Source organism: Schistocerca nitens, chromosome 10 (assembly GCF_023898315.1).
Source record: "Schistocerca nitens isolate TAMUIC-IGC-003100 chromosome 10, iqSchNite1.1, whole genome shotgun sequence".
NCBI classification, from domain to species: Eukaryota; Metazoa; Arthropoda; class Insecta; order Orthoptera; family Acrididae; genus Schistocerca; species Schistocerca nitens.
Genome location: NC_064623.1, coordinates 86,829,485 through 86,848,533, shown reverse-complemented (window position 1 = coordinate 86,848,533; position 19,049 = coordinate 86,829,485). Strand labels below are relative to the sequence as shown.

General features: G+C 39.6%; 1 protein-coding gene across 4 annotated transcripts in view; it reads left to right on the top strand.

Annotated features, from left to right (window-relative positions):
* The window catches only part of LOC126210515 (histone acetyltransferase KAT5-like), a 148,972-nt gene that overhangs the window by 59,964 nt on the left and 69,959 nt on the right, over positions 1–19,049 (top strand). For 2 of the 4 annotated variants that reach the window (XM_049939762.1, XM_049939759.1), the window contains exon 8: positions 8,238–8,406. In XM_049939762.1, coding sequence (XP_049795719.1) covers positions 8,238–8,406 — 169 coding nt within the window. Of the gene's footprint in view, positions 1–8,237; positions 8,407–16,391; positions 17,200–19,049 lie in introns of those variants that run through there. The other 2 variants (XM_049939761.1, XM_049939760.1) reach the window with 2 other exon arrangements.

The following is a 19,049-nucleotide window of genomic DNA, read 5'->3' as shown; positions in this document are numbered from 1 at the left end:
GCTTACCAGACTGCACATCGGGCATAGCCCTTTAACACATGGCTTCCTCTTCTGGTACGAGGATCCATCACCCCGTGAAGTTTGTGGCACGGTGCTTTCAGTTCAGCATATTGTGGCTACGTGTGTCCTATATACGGATATCAGAGCAGCCCTCAGTCTCGCTAGAGATCTGCCCACCATCCTCGCAAATACCAGTTCTACACAGGTGGTAAAATTTTGTAAACTGTCAGGCCTCATCCCTAGATTGGTGGGGAAGGGCAGCAGACTTTAATACATTATAAACATGCTCTGCATGTGGGTACTGCCTTTGTCCTCACCCATCAGATTTGAAGCTGACTTTTTGTCTGGGTGGTGATAACCATGTTGTAGAGCGCCGCCTCAACGTCGTCGTCGTTGTCGACAAGTCATGCAATTTACTAACTACTGCACAGTGTGGATTTAGTGTGCCGTTCTGCATTTGACCATCTCGTCACTTTGTCCACCCATGTCATGAATGGTTTACAGTGGAAATTGTCACATCTGTCTGACAGGAAACAAGGCTGCTTACAGTACTGCCAAGGCTGCAGTCTTTGTACCTTAGCCCTCTAGTTCTTGTATCCCCTCCAATGATCTCTGTGTTGTTGTCGGTCAGCAAATGTCCCTTTGGAATCACCACTTTTTCTCCCTTCATGGGAACAAGCTTCAGCTTATTAAGTGTCTCCAAGCGACTTGCACTATCTTCTATTGGCCTTCTCACTGTGAGGAGATCATTTTAGCTAGGTTGGCCATCCACTTTGTACTCACTGCGCTCAACCTTTGACGGTGCACCATTTCTTGAAGAAATGCCTTTTTTTAACCCCTTACATTCTTGTCATGTGGAGCATCCTTTTTGAAAGTATTTTTATGGAGTGTAGCAATGTAAGGAAGTGAAACATGGACGATAAATAGTTAAGACAAGAAGAGAACAGAAGCTACCGAAATGTGGCGTGACAGAAGAATGCTGAAGATTAGATGGGTAGATCACATAACCAATGAGGAGACACTGAACAGAATTGGGGAGAAGAGGTATTTGTGTCACAAGTTGACTAGGAGAATGGATCAGTTGGTAGGACATGTTCTGGGGCATCAAGGGATTACCAGTTTAGTATTGGAGGAAAGTGCAGAGGGTAAAAATCATAGGAGATAGAGATGAGTACACTAAGCAAATTCAGAAGGATGTAAGTTGCAATAGTTACTCAGAGATGAAAAGGCTTGCACAGGATAGAGTAGCATGGAAAGCTGCATCAAACCAGTCTCTGGAAAGAAAAAGAAGAAAACAATGTCATTCTAGTTTGTTTTTGCCATCTGCGCTATTGACAGTTTTAGTGAACGACACATGGGCTGTTGACTGTGAATTTGACTTTTAGCCATTGTGGCAATATGGCGAAGGCCATTAATTTTTAGTTCAGGACCTCTGTTTCTCTGTGGCGTATTTTATAGACCTTTCTCCATGTCCCTGTTTTTAATTGTCTTCTCCTGTTGTTTGGAATTAATTTGTAGCCGTTTTAACTCCTCTTTGCCTTTGTATTGTACAGTTCTGACACAGGCGTGTATGACCATAGTTGTTTTTGTGCCCTAAAATGAAACAAACAAAACAAAACCTTTGATGTGGACATATCACTTTCATCATGTCGTTTTATTTCTTAGAGCATTATGGAAATCCAATAGGACTTCGTGCATTTTTTCACACATACAAATGCTTCACAACTGGAAATCCCACATTGTGATGACAAAATGTCTATCACATCCACGTTAGCTTTTGTGTCCAATGTGAGAACAGCTGACCCCAGCTGCTTATTTTTTTGTTTAGTTTTATTCCTGTGTTCACTTACAGAAATATAATTTGGCATCTGCACAAAAATAGAATGAACTTTAGCTCATATGCCTCGAAAACAGGCTGACTGCTTTGTTGTTTCTATTGACAAAGCTCCTAAACCTCACTGACACACTCCCCCCCCCCCCCCCCAAATTCTTTGGTAATCTTTTCATGTCTTTGCAGCTGTTACACCTAATATTTTCTGTAATGTTTTATATATTTTAATCTTTGTCTGCTCCCGTCATTTTTCCCCTTCTGCTACCCCGTTGTCAGATTCATTGCTGTATGCAGGTGGCCTCTTAACCTGTCTCCCCCTTTTTGTATATTTTCCCATACATATTCTTTCTAGTACTTCTACTTTCACACTTTATTTGTCCACTCAATTTTTAGCATTACACCACATTTTAGATGACGCCTTAATGAAATTTCATGAGTTACAAAGAATCCACTTAACTGTATGATCTTGTAACCCATCTACCTGGATGCACTGATTCTGTTGGAAGGCTGTCATAAAGCCTTTACCCTGCTTCAGGCAATCTGGCCTACAAATGTTGTAACTAGTCCTCGATATTTTGGGCACTGGTCTGGGATGGAATTGACGTCTGGACTGGTCCCACGGTTGTTCTATCAGGGACAAATTGAGGATTGGGAGTACATCAGAATTAAAACTTCATGAATACACAGTGTTTCTCTCAAGTGTTGTACCACGGTACGTAATAGTGAGAACAAGCAATGTAAATAACTTTCAAGTGTCAGCGACTGTGGAGGTTGTTGTTGTGAATATGGCAGAACTCGGAATTTTTTTGCAAGATCTTGAACATATTTGTAAGACAGTTGTAAGAATCTAAAATGTAATACTTCTGATTATTGTTTGACAGAAGAGAATTGTCAGCAACTTGAAGAATTTGCTCTCTTTGAGTCAGGTACCAACATTATCTATTACTGTAGCGTTTCAAATTTTGAGTGTGACTTAGGTAAATTAGTGGAAATTAGTATTATTCTGCTTTTCTTCTTAGGTGACCATTACGTTGGATGCAGCATTCTTACTTTCCTCTATAGCACAATTTATGCTGGAAGGAAATCTGTATAATTATTCCTAGTTTCCTTCAATAATTGACACTTTGTGTATATACTCCATATATTCTTAGAAAACACTTTAGTGTCCACCAGTTAACAAGACTTCAGTCATAATATTCAACAAGGAAACTCTATGAACAATTTTCATTCACTTGGCATGAAGTACTCAGAATGCAAAATGATTTCCATTGTTTAATATCAATGCACCCCTTGTCATGTTGTCTCATATTCATTCTGGGGATGACACTCTTCTCCAATGTAGGCAGATGATTTACGAAGTTTCTGTATTGTGCCCTCACAGCTATTTCTTCTCACAGTCACTGCGATCTCATCCCCTTTCAAAGGAATGCATCATCCCATAGTCTGAAACTCCACATGCAAATAAAACAATAAAACTGCACAATAGTTAGGGCTCCTCTGTGATAGTTAATCATTCTGTCATTCATTCATGTGTCAGTATGAAATACGTAGGAATACATATCAATCTTCAGGAGTGATACATAAGTCACACTACTCTATTTTGGACATATTTGAGAGTAACAAAAAAAAAAAGTGACGCCCTATAAATTACAGAACAGGTTTTTGTTTGAATTTTCATAGCTAAATGTAGAGTGGGAAACAGACATATGGGTATGATATTGAACAGTAAGAGTTTTGCAAAACAAGGTGTAACTGCTTGAAATAAATAAGGGTAACTAAGAAAATGTTAATTAATGATTTGAGAGCAAACTGAAATATTTCATAAACAGCATCAAGGCCCAGACATTTTCACATTAAAAGCTAAGTTGGTGTGATGTAAGTCAAAAAGCCTTCCTTCAAATCAAGTACTAAACTTTGGCTATTTTGAGGAAACAAGATACTAGAAAGGAAAATGAAGTCAGATTCCATCTCTTAAAGGCCTAACTGTTTCATGCATGGAGAATTGGATTGGTGTGATATTTAACTGTCAAAATTACTACCTTCAAACCAACTACTGTATTCAGGACCTTTCAAGAGCAGCTTTTTGAACAAAACTCTAAAATAAATAGTTCAGAAAAAGTCAAATGTTGTGTGAAATGATTTGTCTTAAAGTAAGAAATAAAATATATGGATCATTTGACATGCTCTTGAATGATGCTCAGTCATTTACAGCAAATGAGGTGCCAACTGAGAATGTGATTTTTCCTGGCATCTGAAGGATTCTCTATTGAAAATATGTTTGAATTTTTTTTACAACTTTGATGTAATGATAGAAATGTCAAGACCATAGTGCAGCAGACTACATGGTCTACATAATCCACCAGACAAATTTCCTCTCGTTGTCCTTAAAATGGTAAGTTTCCATGCAAACATTGAACTTTACATTGTATTGGTACATCATTTGCTGTACATGATTTCAAGCATCATCTAAAGGTGTAAAATGTTTGTGTCGTCCATTCCATTTCCTACTTTTGGAAAATTGCAACACCAAGGAGTAGTTGTGCAACATAAAACAAAAGTTGGTAGACGTGTTTTTACGCCTGGAAGGTAATGTCTTAAAATTTCGCACCAGTCACACGAGATTGGCCGTGATAGCATTGGCCGTGATAGCACCACTACAAGAAAGCGGATCAGGTTTGCTTTACGTACATTCTGTAATGGTCGTGAGCATTAGTTACCTCTGAGAGGTGATGTTGTGAGTTGATGTTAGTCAAGAACAAAGATGTCATTGTCAGCATCTCACAGAGTTTGAGCAAGGTCATGTACTAGAGCTGGATGTTCCTTCTGTGATGTTGCAGAGAGACTTGGCAGGAATGTAGCCACTGTACATGATTGCTGACAGCAGTGGTCACGAGAATGTGCAGGGTGCGCCACTTAAATCTGGACAGATTTAAATTTAAATTTCCCACCATATTGTAGTTCTGCCAGATATCAAGATTGGCATTCTTGAAAGCCTTAGGCATCTAGTAAACAGAACCTCAAAATGGCAGAGATGTTATGGACAAGTGCGTGGTACAACCAAAGAGCTGCGATTATCTAAAGTCTTCACGCTGGGTGTTCACCCACTGAAATAGTTAGATCCTTTAGGTATCACAGATAGAACTGTTTACGATATTGTGGCAAAGTATAATGCTTCGGAGAAGTGTTGAGGAGGTTCCGCTAACCTGGCAAGGAGGCCTCATTCGAGGAAACTCTCAATACGAACTGCGGCAGTTGTCAAAATGGCTCAAGCACTGATTTTGGAGGACCTGGGTCAGTTGCTGAGGAAATTGGCATTAATGTCAAACATTGAGTGAACAATGCGTCGGATGGCGGAGGAGGACCTTGTACGAGCCATTTAGTCCAAAGCTGGCTATCGGATAATGTTGACATGTTCTGGTCAAAGTAGTTTTGGCCCCTGAATAGCCCAGATTTGAACCCCCTTGACTACTATGTTTGGAGTGCAGTCAAGAGCTACCAACAAGATGAGAGACCCTAATCTCGCATCTCTGCACACTGCTATTGAAGCAGCATCTGTGAATATGGACAGTGCTGTTTTAAAGAGTGTGTGTGATCAGTTCAGAACAAGATTGGAGCCACTCATTGTGGCTGAAGGGGCTTACATTGAGTAATATTATTATTGAAAGATACCACTACTTATGTGTAAAAAGATTTTCATCTGTATAGTGTCTTAATAGATTTGCTTTTAAAGTTTCTTTGTCCGGATTTAAGCACCGCACCATGTGTCGTCACGAGACTGGCTTCCAGATGGCCACATGGCACTACCAATAGGGAAGCCCATCATGTACAGTGTATTGCTGTGGCACATCATACTGCATCTGCAGCAACAATTTGAGCAGCAGTTGGCACCACAGTGACCCATTAAATTCTTACGGATTGGTTACTTCGACAGCTCTGAGCTAGATGCCTGTAGAGTGCATTGCACTGCCCCCGATCCACTGCCGTTTGTGACTTCAGCGGTGTCAAGTGAGAGCTCATTGGAAGGCAAGGTGAAGGGAAGTCTGTTGTTTCGTGATGAAAGTCTCGTAGGCAGTGATGGCCATGTGCTGGTTAGGAGCATGAGGACTTGCAACCAACACTGGATCAACACTTGGAAGTATGGTCTTGGGGTATGATTTTGTATGACAACAGGAGCACTTTTGTGGTTATCCAGTGCACGCCAAGAGCAAATTTGTACGTTGATCTGGTGATGTGACCTGTTGTGCTGCCATTCCGTGTGGTGTTTCCCAACAGGATAATGCCCACCCACATACCACTGTTGTAACCCAACATACTCTGTGCGTTGACATGTTGCCTTAGCCTGCTTGATCCCCAGATTTGTCTTCAATTGAACACAAATGGGACATCAGACAACAACTGCATCATCATCCACAAACAACATTAATTATTTCTGACCAAGTGCAACAGGCATGGAACTCTCTCTCCCACAAACTCGCATCTGACACCAGTGCAACACAATGCATTCCTGTTTCTATGTTTGCATTCAACATTTTGACAGTTACAGAGTTATTAATGTACCAGCGTTCACATATACAATGGCTTATCTTGCACCTACATTAACCTGTGATGTTGCAATGTTACACTTAAATATGTTTCCTAGACAAATGTGTTCCTGAAATTCTGCATAAATTGCTTCTTGATGTTGCAATTTTTTTCCCATCGGTGTATTTACCACATGGGTACCCAGTTTTTTAGGAATGATGTTGAGACTGTGCACGACAGAATTGTATTATTAGTAGTGTTAGTGTCATGACTTGCTGTTAGGTGCTGGTATGGCAGTGTAGGTTTTTAAAACAAGACTCAGTGAGCATTACAGTTGCAGATAGTCAACGCTGCTGTCCTTCGCAGGTATCAACACAGTAAAGGGATATGGAGAGATCTTCTTTCTGCACTGGTGTTGAACACAGTTTGGAAATTCAAATTAACTGGTGATTTGGGAATTCTCCTAGGAGAAGCCAATGGCCAATTATGCCCCAAATTGTTGAAGTTACTGCTGCCATGGCTGAGAATGCTGGACGCAATGTGTGATCTTCAAGCAGTGCACAAGCTGTTAGACAGCTGAACATTCCATGCTCAAGTTGAAATACAGAAGAGCAACCTCTAGTGTGGTTCCATAGTGTCATGGATGTAGATGGTCATCATTTATAGACTGGAACATAAACACTGTATGCAGATAAAAATGTTATCCTCAGGTGGAAATTAAGGTGTTACTTTTAATGGTTTATTCATTATTTTTCTTCTGCATGTTCTTACAAATGAGGGGCTGCTAGCAGTTAAAAAAAGCAACTGCCAGTTTTTAAAAACACCAAAGCCAGCATTCAGGCTTTAAGATGCTTTACCTATGCAGTTTTTCACTTTAAAAACTAAGCTGTATATTTGCAAGACGTGTACCACGGTACTTGGTGCCGTCACATCATCACAGCTCCGAAGTTCAAGGCTCCCGACACAATGAACTAATCAGGAGCTTTCATATCTCCTTCTGGAATGAAACTTGTGAAGACTGAAGAGGTATAAAACTTGCAGAATATTTCCAGTCGTGCAGTCAAAGAGAAGTACTCAAGACTGTTGGGCAGAGCTGCATCAGTGGCTTCACCTGCAACCAGATGTGACTATGAAACAGGCAATAACAACAATAGTGATGGAGATTAAGATTAATGTTTTGAGATGTTGTATGCCGTGTATCACATATTTTGTCCTTTATCTTTAATAAATAATTTTTTACTTAAGGCAAGTTGTAGGATACTAATTCAGTATGATAACAACTGCATGGAAAATAACTATAATATTATGCATTATATTAGTGGGGTTTCTATGGAATTCTGCAAAAACCCCAATACTCCAATCCATTTTTCTTCTCTATACCTAGGGAATATAACTTGGTGTCACTCAATTAGTTCTGATAATATTCCTGATGCCTAAAGAATATTTAGACAAAAGTAAAATAATTTAGCTATGTACGGGATGAGGATATGCATCTCCCCCCCCTCCAACATTGTGATTTTTTTTTTTTGGGTAGTGGGGTTTTTGCTGGCAAGCCCTCGAATGTTTCCATTAAGTTTCATTGTCCTACAAGCACTCGTTAATCATCAGGGCCTATCAGGTAGTGAAAGCTTACTTATAAACACCCTGTAGACTAAGAACAGCAAAAGGCCTATAACCCAACCATGGGAACTCAGATATAGATTTGGTTTCCCCTGAAAATTTCCTTTGCTACTTTCCTATTCTGTTTGGTTCGTCTAGTAGTTACCTGTTCATGCAAAGACATACGTATAGAGTATTCTGAGAGAAGACTGTTGCATTTAAAAGTATATGTTACTCCCTCCAAACTGAATTTATTCAGTTCTCTTGTTTTTCTTTTCCTCTGCAGCCTACAAGCTGTTCCCACTGGATGCCCACCTGAGGCTGATGGTGGATGAGTGCCCCATGCTGCTGGCTGGTAGCATCTTCCAGAGCCACTGGTCCGAGACGCTGTTGGACCACCTTGTGGATATCGAGCCACCGCGTGCCGGTGGGACGCGTCCAGTCGTCGCTTTCAAGTGAGTTGTTCAGTTTTCTCCTGTTTGGAAGTGTGTTCTTAGCACCAAATGTCACTTTGTCGTATTGATTTACTCTCTGTCTGTACGCTTTGTGCCATTGTATTGTAGGTGGCAGGGATACATTCTGCGCTGTTGGCATTTTCGCTTCTTCCTATTCCGTTCGTGGACAGTACGCAAAAAAAATCAATACCTTTCTTTACGTGCAAAGATTTATCTGATTTTAGTGTTTTGGTCATCATGTGAGATGTACACTCTGATCAAAAGTATCCGGACACCTGTTAGTGAACATTAAAATGGGGTGTGTATACTCTTCATCATTAAGAGCTTGAAATCTGCTAGGGACACTTTCAATGAGATGTAGAGGATTGGCAACCCATTCCTCCTCCACGACCTGAAAACAGAGGAGGTAATGATATGGGAAGCTGGGGTCGGGAGTGAAGTCGATGTTTTCTGATTCGTCCCACAGGTATTTCGTTGGCGTCTGTTCGGGACTCTGGGTGGCCGACCCACTTCAGAAGTGTTATTGCGCACAAACCATTGTACTGCTTTGTTACAGGGTACATTGTCATGCTGAAATAATCATTGACTTTGAACTGTTTCTCTTCTGTATGCAGTACACTATTCTGCAGAATGTGTTAATATCCTTTTCTGAAGTACAGTCAGTGGACTGCACCACAACTGTGAGAAACATCCCTGTACTGTAATCCACCTCCTCCTCACTTCGTTACTACTTCACAGGGTGGCGGTTGATGTTCTCCAGGCGTTCATGAAACCAAAACACTTGTCAGATTGACACAGGGTATAGCATGAGTTAACACTCCAAATTGCTCATTTCCAGCCATCCACTGTTCAGTGGTATTGCTTTTCACACCACCTCAAGCAAAGCTTAGCATTAACAAAGAAATTTGTGGTTTGAGGAGCTGCTCGTCTGTTGAACCCATTCTTTCTAACACTCCACACTGTTTTGTTCTAGCTCTACTTTTGGGTAGCATTTCAGAAATCGAATGATTCTTCCTGCTGATTTCATGTGCTGATTGTTTATTTATTTATTTCTTTGTTTTAGCCTGGAGGTTGCTGTCAGTCAGTACTTGATCTAGCTGATCTTGGTGTAGCTATGGTTCTTCATTTTCATTTCTGCTGCAGTTGCATCACCAACAGTTGACTTGGGCAATTGAATAGGGTTGAAATTTCCCTGTTTGACTTATCACTGTTGTGACACTCAATTACTAACAAACTTTCGATCGACACATTCTACTGTGACAGCTTCTCTACTGGCGACACAATACTCCTGCCTCCTTGTATACTGGTGTATCTGCCTCTAGTCACTTCTAGTGGTCAAATCTGTGTTATGAAGTGGTGTCTGGATACATTGGGTCAGATATAGTGTATGCTTTTGCATGTGTACTGTGGGAGCATCCACTGTATGGTCTGTTGTGTGGGTTATTACTTTCATTTTCTCCCCTCTCCTCTTCCAGTTGTGAAAAATGTGTGGGAAGAACGTCTGTAGGTAAGCCCAGGTGTTAGCTTTAATTTCTTCGGCTGTTGTGGCCATTTTGAAAGATATGTTACTTATTTTCATTGGCTTATGTCGTACGGTATTATATTTTGAGGTAACTCTTCCTGTTCTAAAAAGATATTTTTGGCTCAGAAATGGGCAGTTCAGGCAATAAGTGGTGTACACTATGTGATCAAAAGTATCCACACATACCCAAAAACATATGTTTTTCATTGTAGGTGCATTGTGCTGCCACCTACTGCCAAGTACTCAACATCAGCGACCTCAGTAGTCATTAGACATCTTGAGAGAGCATAATGGGGTGCTCCACAGAACTCATTGACTTCGAATGTGCTCAGGTGATTGGGTGTCACTTGTGTCATACGTCTGTATGCGAGATTTACACACTCCTAAACACACCTAGGTCCATTGTTTCCGAAGTGAAAGTGAAGTGGAAACGGGAAGGGACACGTACAGCACAAAAGGGTATAGGCGGACCTCATCTGTTGATTGACAGAGACCACAGACAGTTGAAGAGGGTCGTAATGTGTAATAGGCAGACATGTATCCAGACCATCACACAGGAATTCCAAACTGCATTACAATCTGCTGCCAGTGCTATGACAGTTAGGCTGAAGGTGAGAAAACTTGGATTTCATGGTCGAGCAGCTGCTCTTAAGCCACATATCATGCCAGTAAATGCCAAGCGACACCTCACTTGTTGAAAGGACGCTTGAACAGTGGAAAAATGTTGTATGGAGTGACGAATCATGGTACACAATGTGGCTACCAGATGGTATGAAGTGGGTACGGTGAATTCCTGGTGAATGTCATCTGCCAGTGTGTGTAGTGGCAGCAGCAGTAAAATTCGGAGGCTGTGGTGTTATGGTGTGGTAGTGTTTTTCATGGAGGGGGCTTGCACCCCTTGTTGCTTCGCATGGCACTATCACAGCACAGGCCTACATTGAGGTTGTAAGCATCTTCTCGCTTCCCACTGTTGAAGAGCAATTCGGGGATGGCGATTGCATCTTTCAACACGATCGAGCACCTGTCCATAATGCACAGCCTGTGACGGAGTGATTACACAACGATCACATCCTTGTAATGGACTGGCCTGCACAGAGTTCTGACCTAAATCCCATAGAAAACCTTTGGGATGTTTTAGAATGCTGACTTCGTGCCAGGCCTCGCTGACAGACATCGATATCTCTTAGTGCAGCACTCCATGAAGAATGGGATGCCATTCCCCAAGAAACCTTCCAGCTCCTCATTGAACGTGTGGCTGTGAGAGTCATCAAGGCTAAGGGTGGGGCAACGCCATGTTGAATTCCAGTATTACTGATGGAGGATGCCACAAACTTGTAAATCGTTTTCAGCCAGGTGTCTGGATACGTTTGATCACATAGTGTAAGTTCACTAACCTCTTGTTGACCCCTGTTCACGAGACTGGGTGTTTTGACATTGGTCTCAAAAAAAAAAACACACACACCTTACTGTTATTGGAAATTTTTTCAGTCGATAGAATTGACCATAGTCTGCAAATCCTCCCTGGGAAGGGTTCGACACTGCTGAGGTTTACCCAAGTAATTATTGAATGAAGGTTCGTGAGCCACATCATTCACAAGTGAATTCCATTTACGTAGGTTTTTTTCAGTTAGTCTGTCTGGCATTTGCCATTCTTACAGTTAGTTGTCCTGCCAACATACTGGTTGTAACTGATCCATTTGTGATGAAGCAGGCAGAATTTGTTTGTTTTCCACTTAACATGTTTCCCTTCCAGTAGAAGCCACTGAGCACATCAGAAAATTACCATAATTTAAAAAATTGAATAAAGTCAGATGCTTTGTTAAATGATTCATCTGAAAGAAAAAATATGTTAGAATCATTTGACATGCCTTTGAATGGTGCTAGAAATCACATGCAGCAAATGAGGTGTTGATTGAGAATGCAAATTCCCTTTCCTGGTATTTGTAGGATTATTTATTGAAAATTTTTTAGACAAAAAAATTTTTCATATTTTTCTCAGACCTTTGTGCACAGATGATAGAAATGTGCCAGTCGCACAATAGCTGACTGCACTGTCTACATAAACAATCAGATAGATCTTCAAAATTATAATATTAAAAGTTAAACATCAAACTTTTCACTCTGTATCTCATTTGTTGTAAATCATTTTGAACAGCATTCAAAGGGAACTTCAAATGTTACTCTAATCTGTTTTATTTCTTGTGTTCAGAATGCGTGCTCACTTGCTTTTTAAGTGTCTGCTGTTCTCGTAATGTCTTGAATTTAGTACTTGATTTGAAGGAAGTCATTATGGCAGATAAATATCACACCAGTGCAACTTTTTATGTGCACAATAGCTAGACCCTGAAGACATGACTGTTTTGACTACTCATATTTCCTAGTGTTTCTGTCCTTGAAATTTCCTAAAGTTAGTACTTGGTTCAAAGCAATCCTTTTTCGCACCTGTGCAACTTTTTATGCTCAAAACGGCTAGGGCCTGAGGAGGTGAATTTTTTGACACTTCGTTTACATAGCTAGCAGCAGCTGTTAGTGAAACATTTAATTTTCCTTCAGATCACTAGTTAGATATTTCTTAATTGCCCTGATTACTTTCAAACAAATTTTTTTTTTTTTTTTTTTTTTTTTTTTTTTTTTTTTTTTTTTTTTTTTACTAGACATCACGCTTCATCAGTTTTATACCCCATTTGTCCAGTTCTCACTCTTTGTTTGCCAATGAAAATTCAGATGAAAATCCATTGTGTAATTTGTAGGGAGTAGTGTTTTAAATAAATCTTAAGATTTGACCAGAAAAATAGAAAAGATGTTACCTACGCTATATTGTCTGCTGGATCAAGCTGGAGATGGTGGAATGATAGAAGACAATAGAGAGGCTTAGGTTACCAACAGACTGGGCGAGGTTGGGAAATTTTATGTGGTGGTGGTGGTGGTGGTGGTGGTGGTGGTGGTGGTGGTCTTACATCTACATACATAGTCCACAAGACAATACTAGTCACTTTCTCCTGTTCTCCTCACAAATAGAGAGATGGAAAAATGTCTATGCCTCTGGATGAGCCCTAATCTCTCTAATCTTATTTTCTGGTCCTTATGCAAAATGTAAAATAGTGGACGTAGGATCTTTCTGCAGTCAGCCTCAAAGAATGGTTCTCTAAATTTTCTCAGTAGTGCTGCTCGAAAAGAACATAGTCTTCCCTCCAGCGATTCCTAATTCAGACTTCCCAAAGCAACTCCATAGTATTTGCATGTTAGTCGAACCTGCTGGTAACGAATCTAGCAGCGTGCCTCTAAATTGCTTCAATATCTTCCTTTAATACACTTGGATGATACTCAACAACGGGCAGCACTATGTTCTAGAGGCAGTCTTCATTACAGATGAACCACACTTTCCCAGTTCTCCCAATAAACTGAACTCGAACATTCGACTTCCCTACTACAGTCCTTACATCCTCATTTCATTTCATATTGCTTTGCATTGTTATGCCTAGATATTTAATCGACGTCACTGTGTCAAGCTGCACACTACTAATGCTGTATTTGACAATTATAGGTTTGTTTTTCTTACTCATGTAGATGATGATGATGATGATGATGATGATGATGATGATGATGATGATGATGATGACTCCAACTGTAGCATTCTGAAAAACTGTTTGATATTGCTGTACTGTGGAGAAATACCTAATGTTGAAACTGGGGGTTTGCTAGCTACTACATAAAGTTATGAATTACTGTTTATAAAAAATCTAGTTTGGTACAAAATTGAGGTAAGCTCTTCAGATAACTTTATTGGTTTTCTACTGAATCCCAATCAAATCAATACCCAGTATCATCTGATCATATAAAAGCTGTAAAAGTTCCTAAAGCATGGAGTAAACAACCAAAATTGTTGCATAAGTTATTAGAATTTTAGGAAAATGTATGCTCCAGATTTACAGCATATCAAATATTTATTCAGTAATGTTTTAAGAAATTTTAAGTCTGATTTGTGTAGTGTGCACCCAGTAGTAGTAGTAGTAGTAGTAGTAGTAGTAGTAGTAGTGTCATTATTTAACTACCCATTAGTTTCTTAACATCCATATTCCTTTCAACTTCGGTCTTTACTTCTGGAGAGAAATAATGAGACTGTCATAGATTCCACAGTCAGTCGCGAATTTTACAGACTTTAAGCATGAAATTCCTACTAACCTTCTGTAATGATCCAGTAGCTAAAGAGGAGTTTTTGAACACTGTAGGTATCCATTTAACCAGTATATTGGGAAATGTTAGCAGTAGGTGTTGGTGTGAAAATGCAGAAAACCAGTCTGTGTTTCATAGTCAACATCTGTGGTGGTCTGAATAATGCAGTTTGCTGTAGTGTATATGATATAGAAACAGTAGATTCCTGTACAGTTTTTAAGGTGTTCTGCTACATAGACAACCACTCTTAAGTGTGTGGAAGATTAGGTAAATCTAAGTGGACATGTTTATGTGCAAACTGGCTATTACTTGCTTTCAGGATTCAAAGTTTGAAGTACTGCTGGTAGGAATACATAAACAGAAAAAAAGTTTTCAAGATTTTGCAACTTGCATTCCTTTCACTGGGAAGAAAGGGGAATATTGGGACAAAGATGAAGGGGGGAGGCATCAGAGAAGGAAATCAAAGATAAACATTGGTACCCAGCTCTTTACACCTTGAATTAAGCACTAGCCATTCTTTCTAGCTTCCTGTGATTAACTGTTTTCTCATTTGCAATCAAACAATGGAAAATCTAGACTAGAATATCAACAATATTATGAAATGTATACATATTGCTAGTCACCATAAGAGTGACACGTTGAGTTGCAGAAAGGCCTGGTGAAAAGATTGTTATATCCTTCTTCAGAAAGAATATTTGCACACCTTATACAAACAACTGCTATCTCTGACTGCTCTGATTAGAATATCTTCCAGAGCTCGCAGGTGTGTGTGTGTGTGTGTGTGTGTATTTTGTTGTGGTTGTCTGCGACTCATTTGAATTTTCTAATTTTGATGTTCAGATTTTTATATGTAAGAGATGTGATCAAAAAGTGATGGCATTTTTGTTTTCCGTAAAGTATCATTTATTCTTCATAGTCAACAACTTTGTCCCCTTCAAAGTAATTCCCCTGAGAAACTGGGCCAGTGCTTTTGCCAATCCTGGAAGAATTTTTAACTCGCCTTTTATTATGGCGTACAGCTCCTTTGGCAATTCTCCAGCATATCTTAATGCAATTTCCATGAATGGTTTGGCCAAAATTGTCAGTTTCCTTTAGTTTGGTTCAGGCAAACAGCACATAACTTCCAAATAGTATTCCTTATTGACTGTATAACCATAAGACAGGAACTCATGATGTGCTACCACATGGTAATCTAATTTTTTTCAATCTTGGCTCTTCTGGCAGTTTGCACTGGGACAATTAGACGTAGGTTTTGGTGTCGTACCTGTATAAGCATGTTGTCACCTGTTATGGTCTTCTTTACAAGCTCCGGATCATTTTCAACTTCATTTGGCACTTCCTGAGTGATGTGTACTCAATATCACTTTTGGTCAAGATTTGTCAGAACAAACTTTGCTGCTACACATTTCATGTCCAAAATATGTGAAAAAATTGCATGGCATGAGCCAAAGAGTATACTGAGATCATCGGCAATCTTTCCTATGACGATTCGCTAATTTTCAAGAACTATTTTCTTTACTTTGTCCATATTGTTGTCAGTAATTGACGTACTATGGCAACCAGAGCAGTTGTGGTCTTAAAAATTTTTTTTCTCTCTTTTTTGAAACGTTTATACCATTCTTAAGCTCTTGTCTCAATCATACGAGATTCGACAAAAGCCACAGTCAACATTTTGAATGTGGTGGTGCACTTTATTCCATTTATCAAGCAAAATTTAATGCAAATTCTTTGATCCATCTCTTTCAAAAGTAAAAATTTGCTGAGCACTAGGAAACACACACAACCTTTAGACTGTCAACAATAAAGTATGTATTCAAAACAGCTAAAAATGCAAATATACATCCAGAACATGGAACCAACAAGATAAAAGAAAATAATTGAAAATTGTCTGTATAAACCCTGTGAAATTATTAAATTCCTGTTACTTTGTCACATCTCTTAAATGGGAAGAAAACTGTTTTACATAATTTTTGTAATAATCACACTTTGAATTAAGTCTTTCATCTCCTTAAGAGTGCTGTCAGCTGTATTTTAATCAGCAGACACTGTTGTTGAAATCCTCAGTTTGTATGGTAAAAATGTACCATTAAAATTAAACAGGGCCTGTTTCTGTATTTGTAACTTTGGAAGATTTTTTAATGCAGGGCAGCTGCGAAGTGCCTGCTTCTGTAGCTCGAAATTAGTTTTAAAAATAGTATTCTTGTAAACTTTAGTGGTAAGCTGTGGTAATAAATGTCTCTTGGTGCTGGAGATAAGTCAGTGAATTTTCAAGCGCATTCCTTGTCCTCAGAGCTGCACACAAGGGCCAGTTTCTCTTCTCGTGCGGAGCTTGTGGGCAGTCCGTTTGTGTGGCATCAAACATTTCACACTTAGGTGAGTGGGACAACCGGCAGCCGTTCCTGTGCCAGTACTGTGGCGAGTCATTTGTACGCCTTGCGAATTTGTCGACATTGAAATGTATAAATCCGCTTGTCACAAAATTAGGCATTCGAGACGGTTATCGGCACGTGCCGAATCTCTCGCAGACCTCGTGTCGAAAATGTTGAAGCCTAATTTTAGTGACCTATTAAGAATGTCAGGTGAAGTTTGAAACTTTGTTGCTGCTATTTAATGAAGATTGTGTAAAAGATGTGTGAGGAGACCACTGTGAGAAGTGTGTTAGGGCTTTGAGTGATTTCATACACTGCCTGTGTTTTATTTGTGGATATCCCCCAGTGTTTTTGTACTTCAGTCATTTAGATTACCTTAGAAATTGGAGCAAAGATGGGTGGCAACAATGACTGATTAGTAAAAGTATGCCTATTTTTAATGTGTATTTATGAACAGAAAGTAAAAAGCAAATCGTAAATACTCAGGGAAATGTTATTGTTAAAATACATGTAAATAATAAGTCGTTAGTTTTCATCCTTCTCTTTTCCATTGGAAATTGGCTAATAGGAGCAATCTGCAGAGTCTGTAAAGCTGTACGAGTCAGTCACTGTTGATAATTGTTCTCTGCAGATAAACTGAAAGTCTGCCTGTAGTGATGTTGAGTAATTTATTAGTGATTTAAGTACCGAAAACTGTAGAAGCACATTTGTATTTTTAATGCAAATTACTGTTAGCATAACACTTCAGATAACAATAGTATAAAATAAACTTTTGGCTCTTAATATGGCTCTTCAGAGGAGGGGGGAGGGGTAGGGGAGGGGGGGGGGGGGGGAGAGAGAGAGAGAGAGAGAGAGAGAGAGAGAGACTGTTTGCCTGTGAAAGCTTCACCACGATTTCAGTCTCATTTTTTGGTTGTCAGCCTCTCAATGCTTCTACTATTGAGTAGTTTCCTTTGCTACTGTCATTATATTATGTTTTTATTCCAGTTGTAAATAAATAGTTCTATAGTAATCATAAAGGGTCTCCAGATAAATAGGCCACAAACACAATATTTTGTGGACTGTGGCTCTAACTTAGCCTAAATTTCTCAAATATTTATAACTCAGGTTACATCTGTATGTAGATTTTGTAAATCTCGGCAAAGAAAATGTTTGTGCCTGCTTGTAGGTTGGGGCAAATACAGGTAACAAACATCATGCTAAGTCTTTGATCTTGGGGTAGCTTTCTTCAGGAAGAAATTTCCAAAACTGAACAAGGCTTCATGCTTTCAACTTGGCCACAAGGTATCAGTTTACAGTTCTTATTTTAGTGCTACATTTTCCACTCCCTCAATCAACCTCAACAACACCAACATTTTCCACTTCACACAAAAAGGATTTCTGGAAAATTTTGAGCTCCTTGGTATGAGCATCCAACTCCTAGGACCTGGACCAAAAGTTATAATTATTGCCTCCTATCACTATTTCATGTTCAGTTCTGACCCTTAACATTTTCCACTGCAAAATTTTAATGTGACCTTAGCCAAACCATACAGCAGACAATATAAAATACTCGATGGCAGGACATGTCATTAACACTAGAACTGCCAGAACTAGTACTATACTTGGAACTGCTGATGTGCTCAAAGTGACCACTTTCTTTGTAAGTACATGCTGTGCTGTTTAATGTAAATATTAATGACCTTGATAACAATGTATCACTTTAATTACGTTTAATAACAGTATCATTGTATTATACAACAACAATGGGAACATAATATTACTAATATTAAAGAACATAGTTCACAATATTTATCTGCAACCATACTAATTGTATTGCAGTAGTTTTAAAATTAATAGAAATTAATCTTACTGGAGAAACTAAGTACCCATGAATATGTTACGAGAAAGACCAATCATAAAATATGACCATGTATAGTACCTAATCCTACTTACAAGCATTACAAACTACTGTCTTTATTACTTTATATGTACACGGCTCACAAACATATCTTTCGCATTTACTGCACACTTCATTTGTCTTGCTTCTGCATTTCCTCGTTTGGCATAGTTTTCTTACTTTCGCAGGAATTTCCGCTTCTTCTCTTTCATCACCACCATCGTCCTTTTCTTTTCCATTCCTTGGTATCCTTTCCTGATTTCTGGTTTCCATATATATACATGGCACTTCAGGTATGCCGGTCTTGTGTACCTCGCCATGACCACCACCGGATTGGTGACTTACAGGGCGAAACACCATGATAAACTTGTGTATAAAGAAAGGAAGAAAACACAAATATGAAAGACAAAGAAGAATAATGACGGCATTTCTCCTGCTGATAGGCCCCAGGAGTCAGGGCAGAAGAATATCCAGTATCCTAGCCGACGCCGGCTTGTGGCATCAGCCTTTGCGCCGTCTTCCGCTCGTAGATGCGGTAGCTTGTGCAGCAGCTCTGCAGTACTCTGGTGCTGAGTACCGCAAGTTCTCGGGGTCGGCAGCCTAACTCGAAAAGGTCCCTCGCCAACGCAGGAGACCATGTGCCCCTCCAATTCAACATTGCGGTGGACACAGTCACCTCCTCGACGTCACGGTGCAGGTT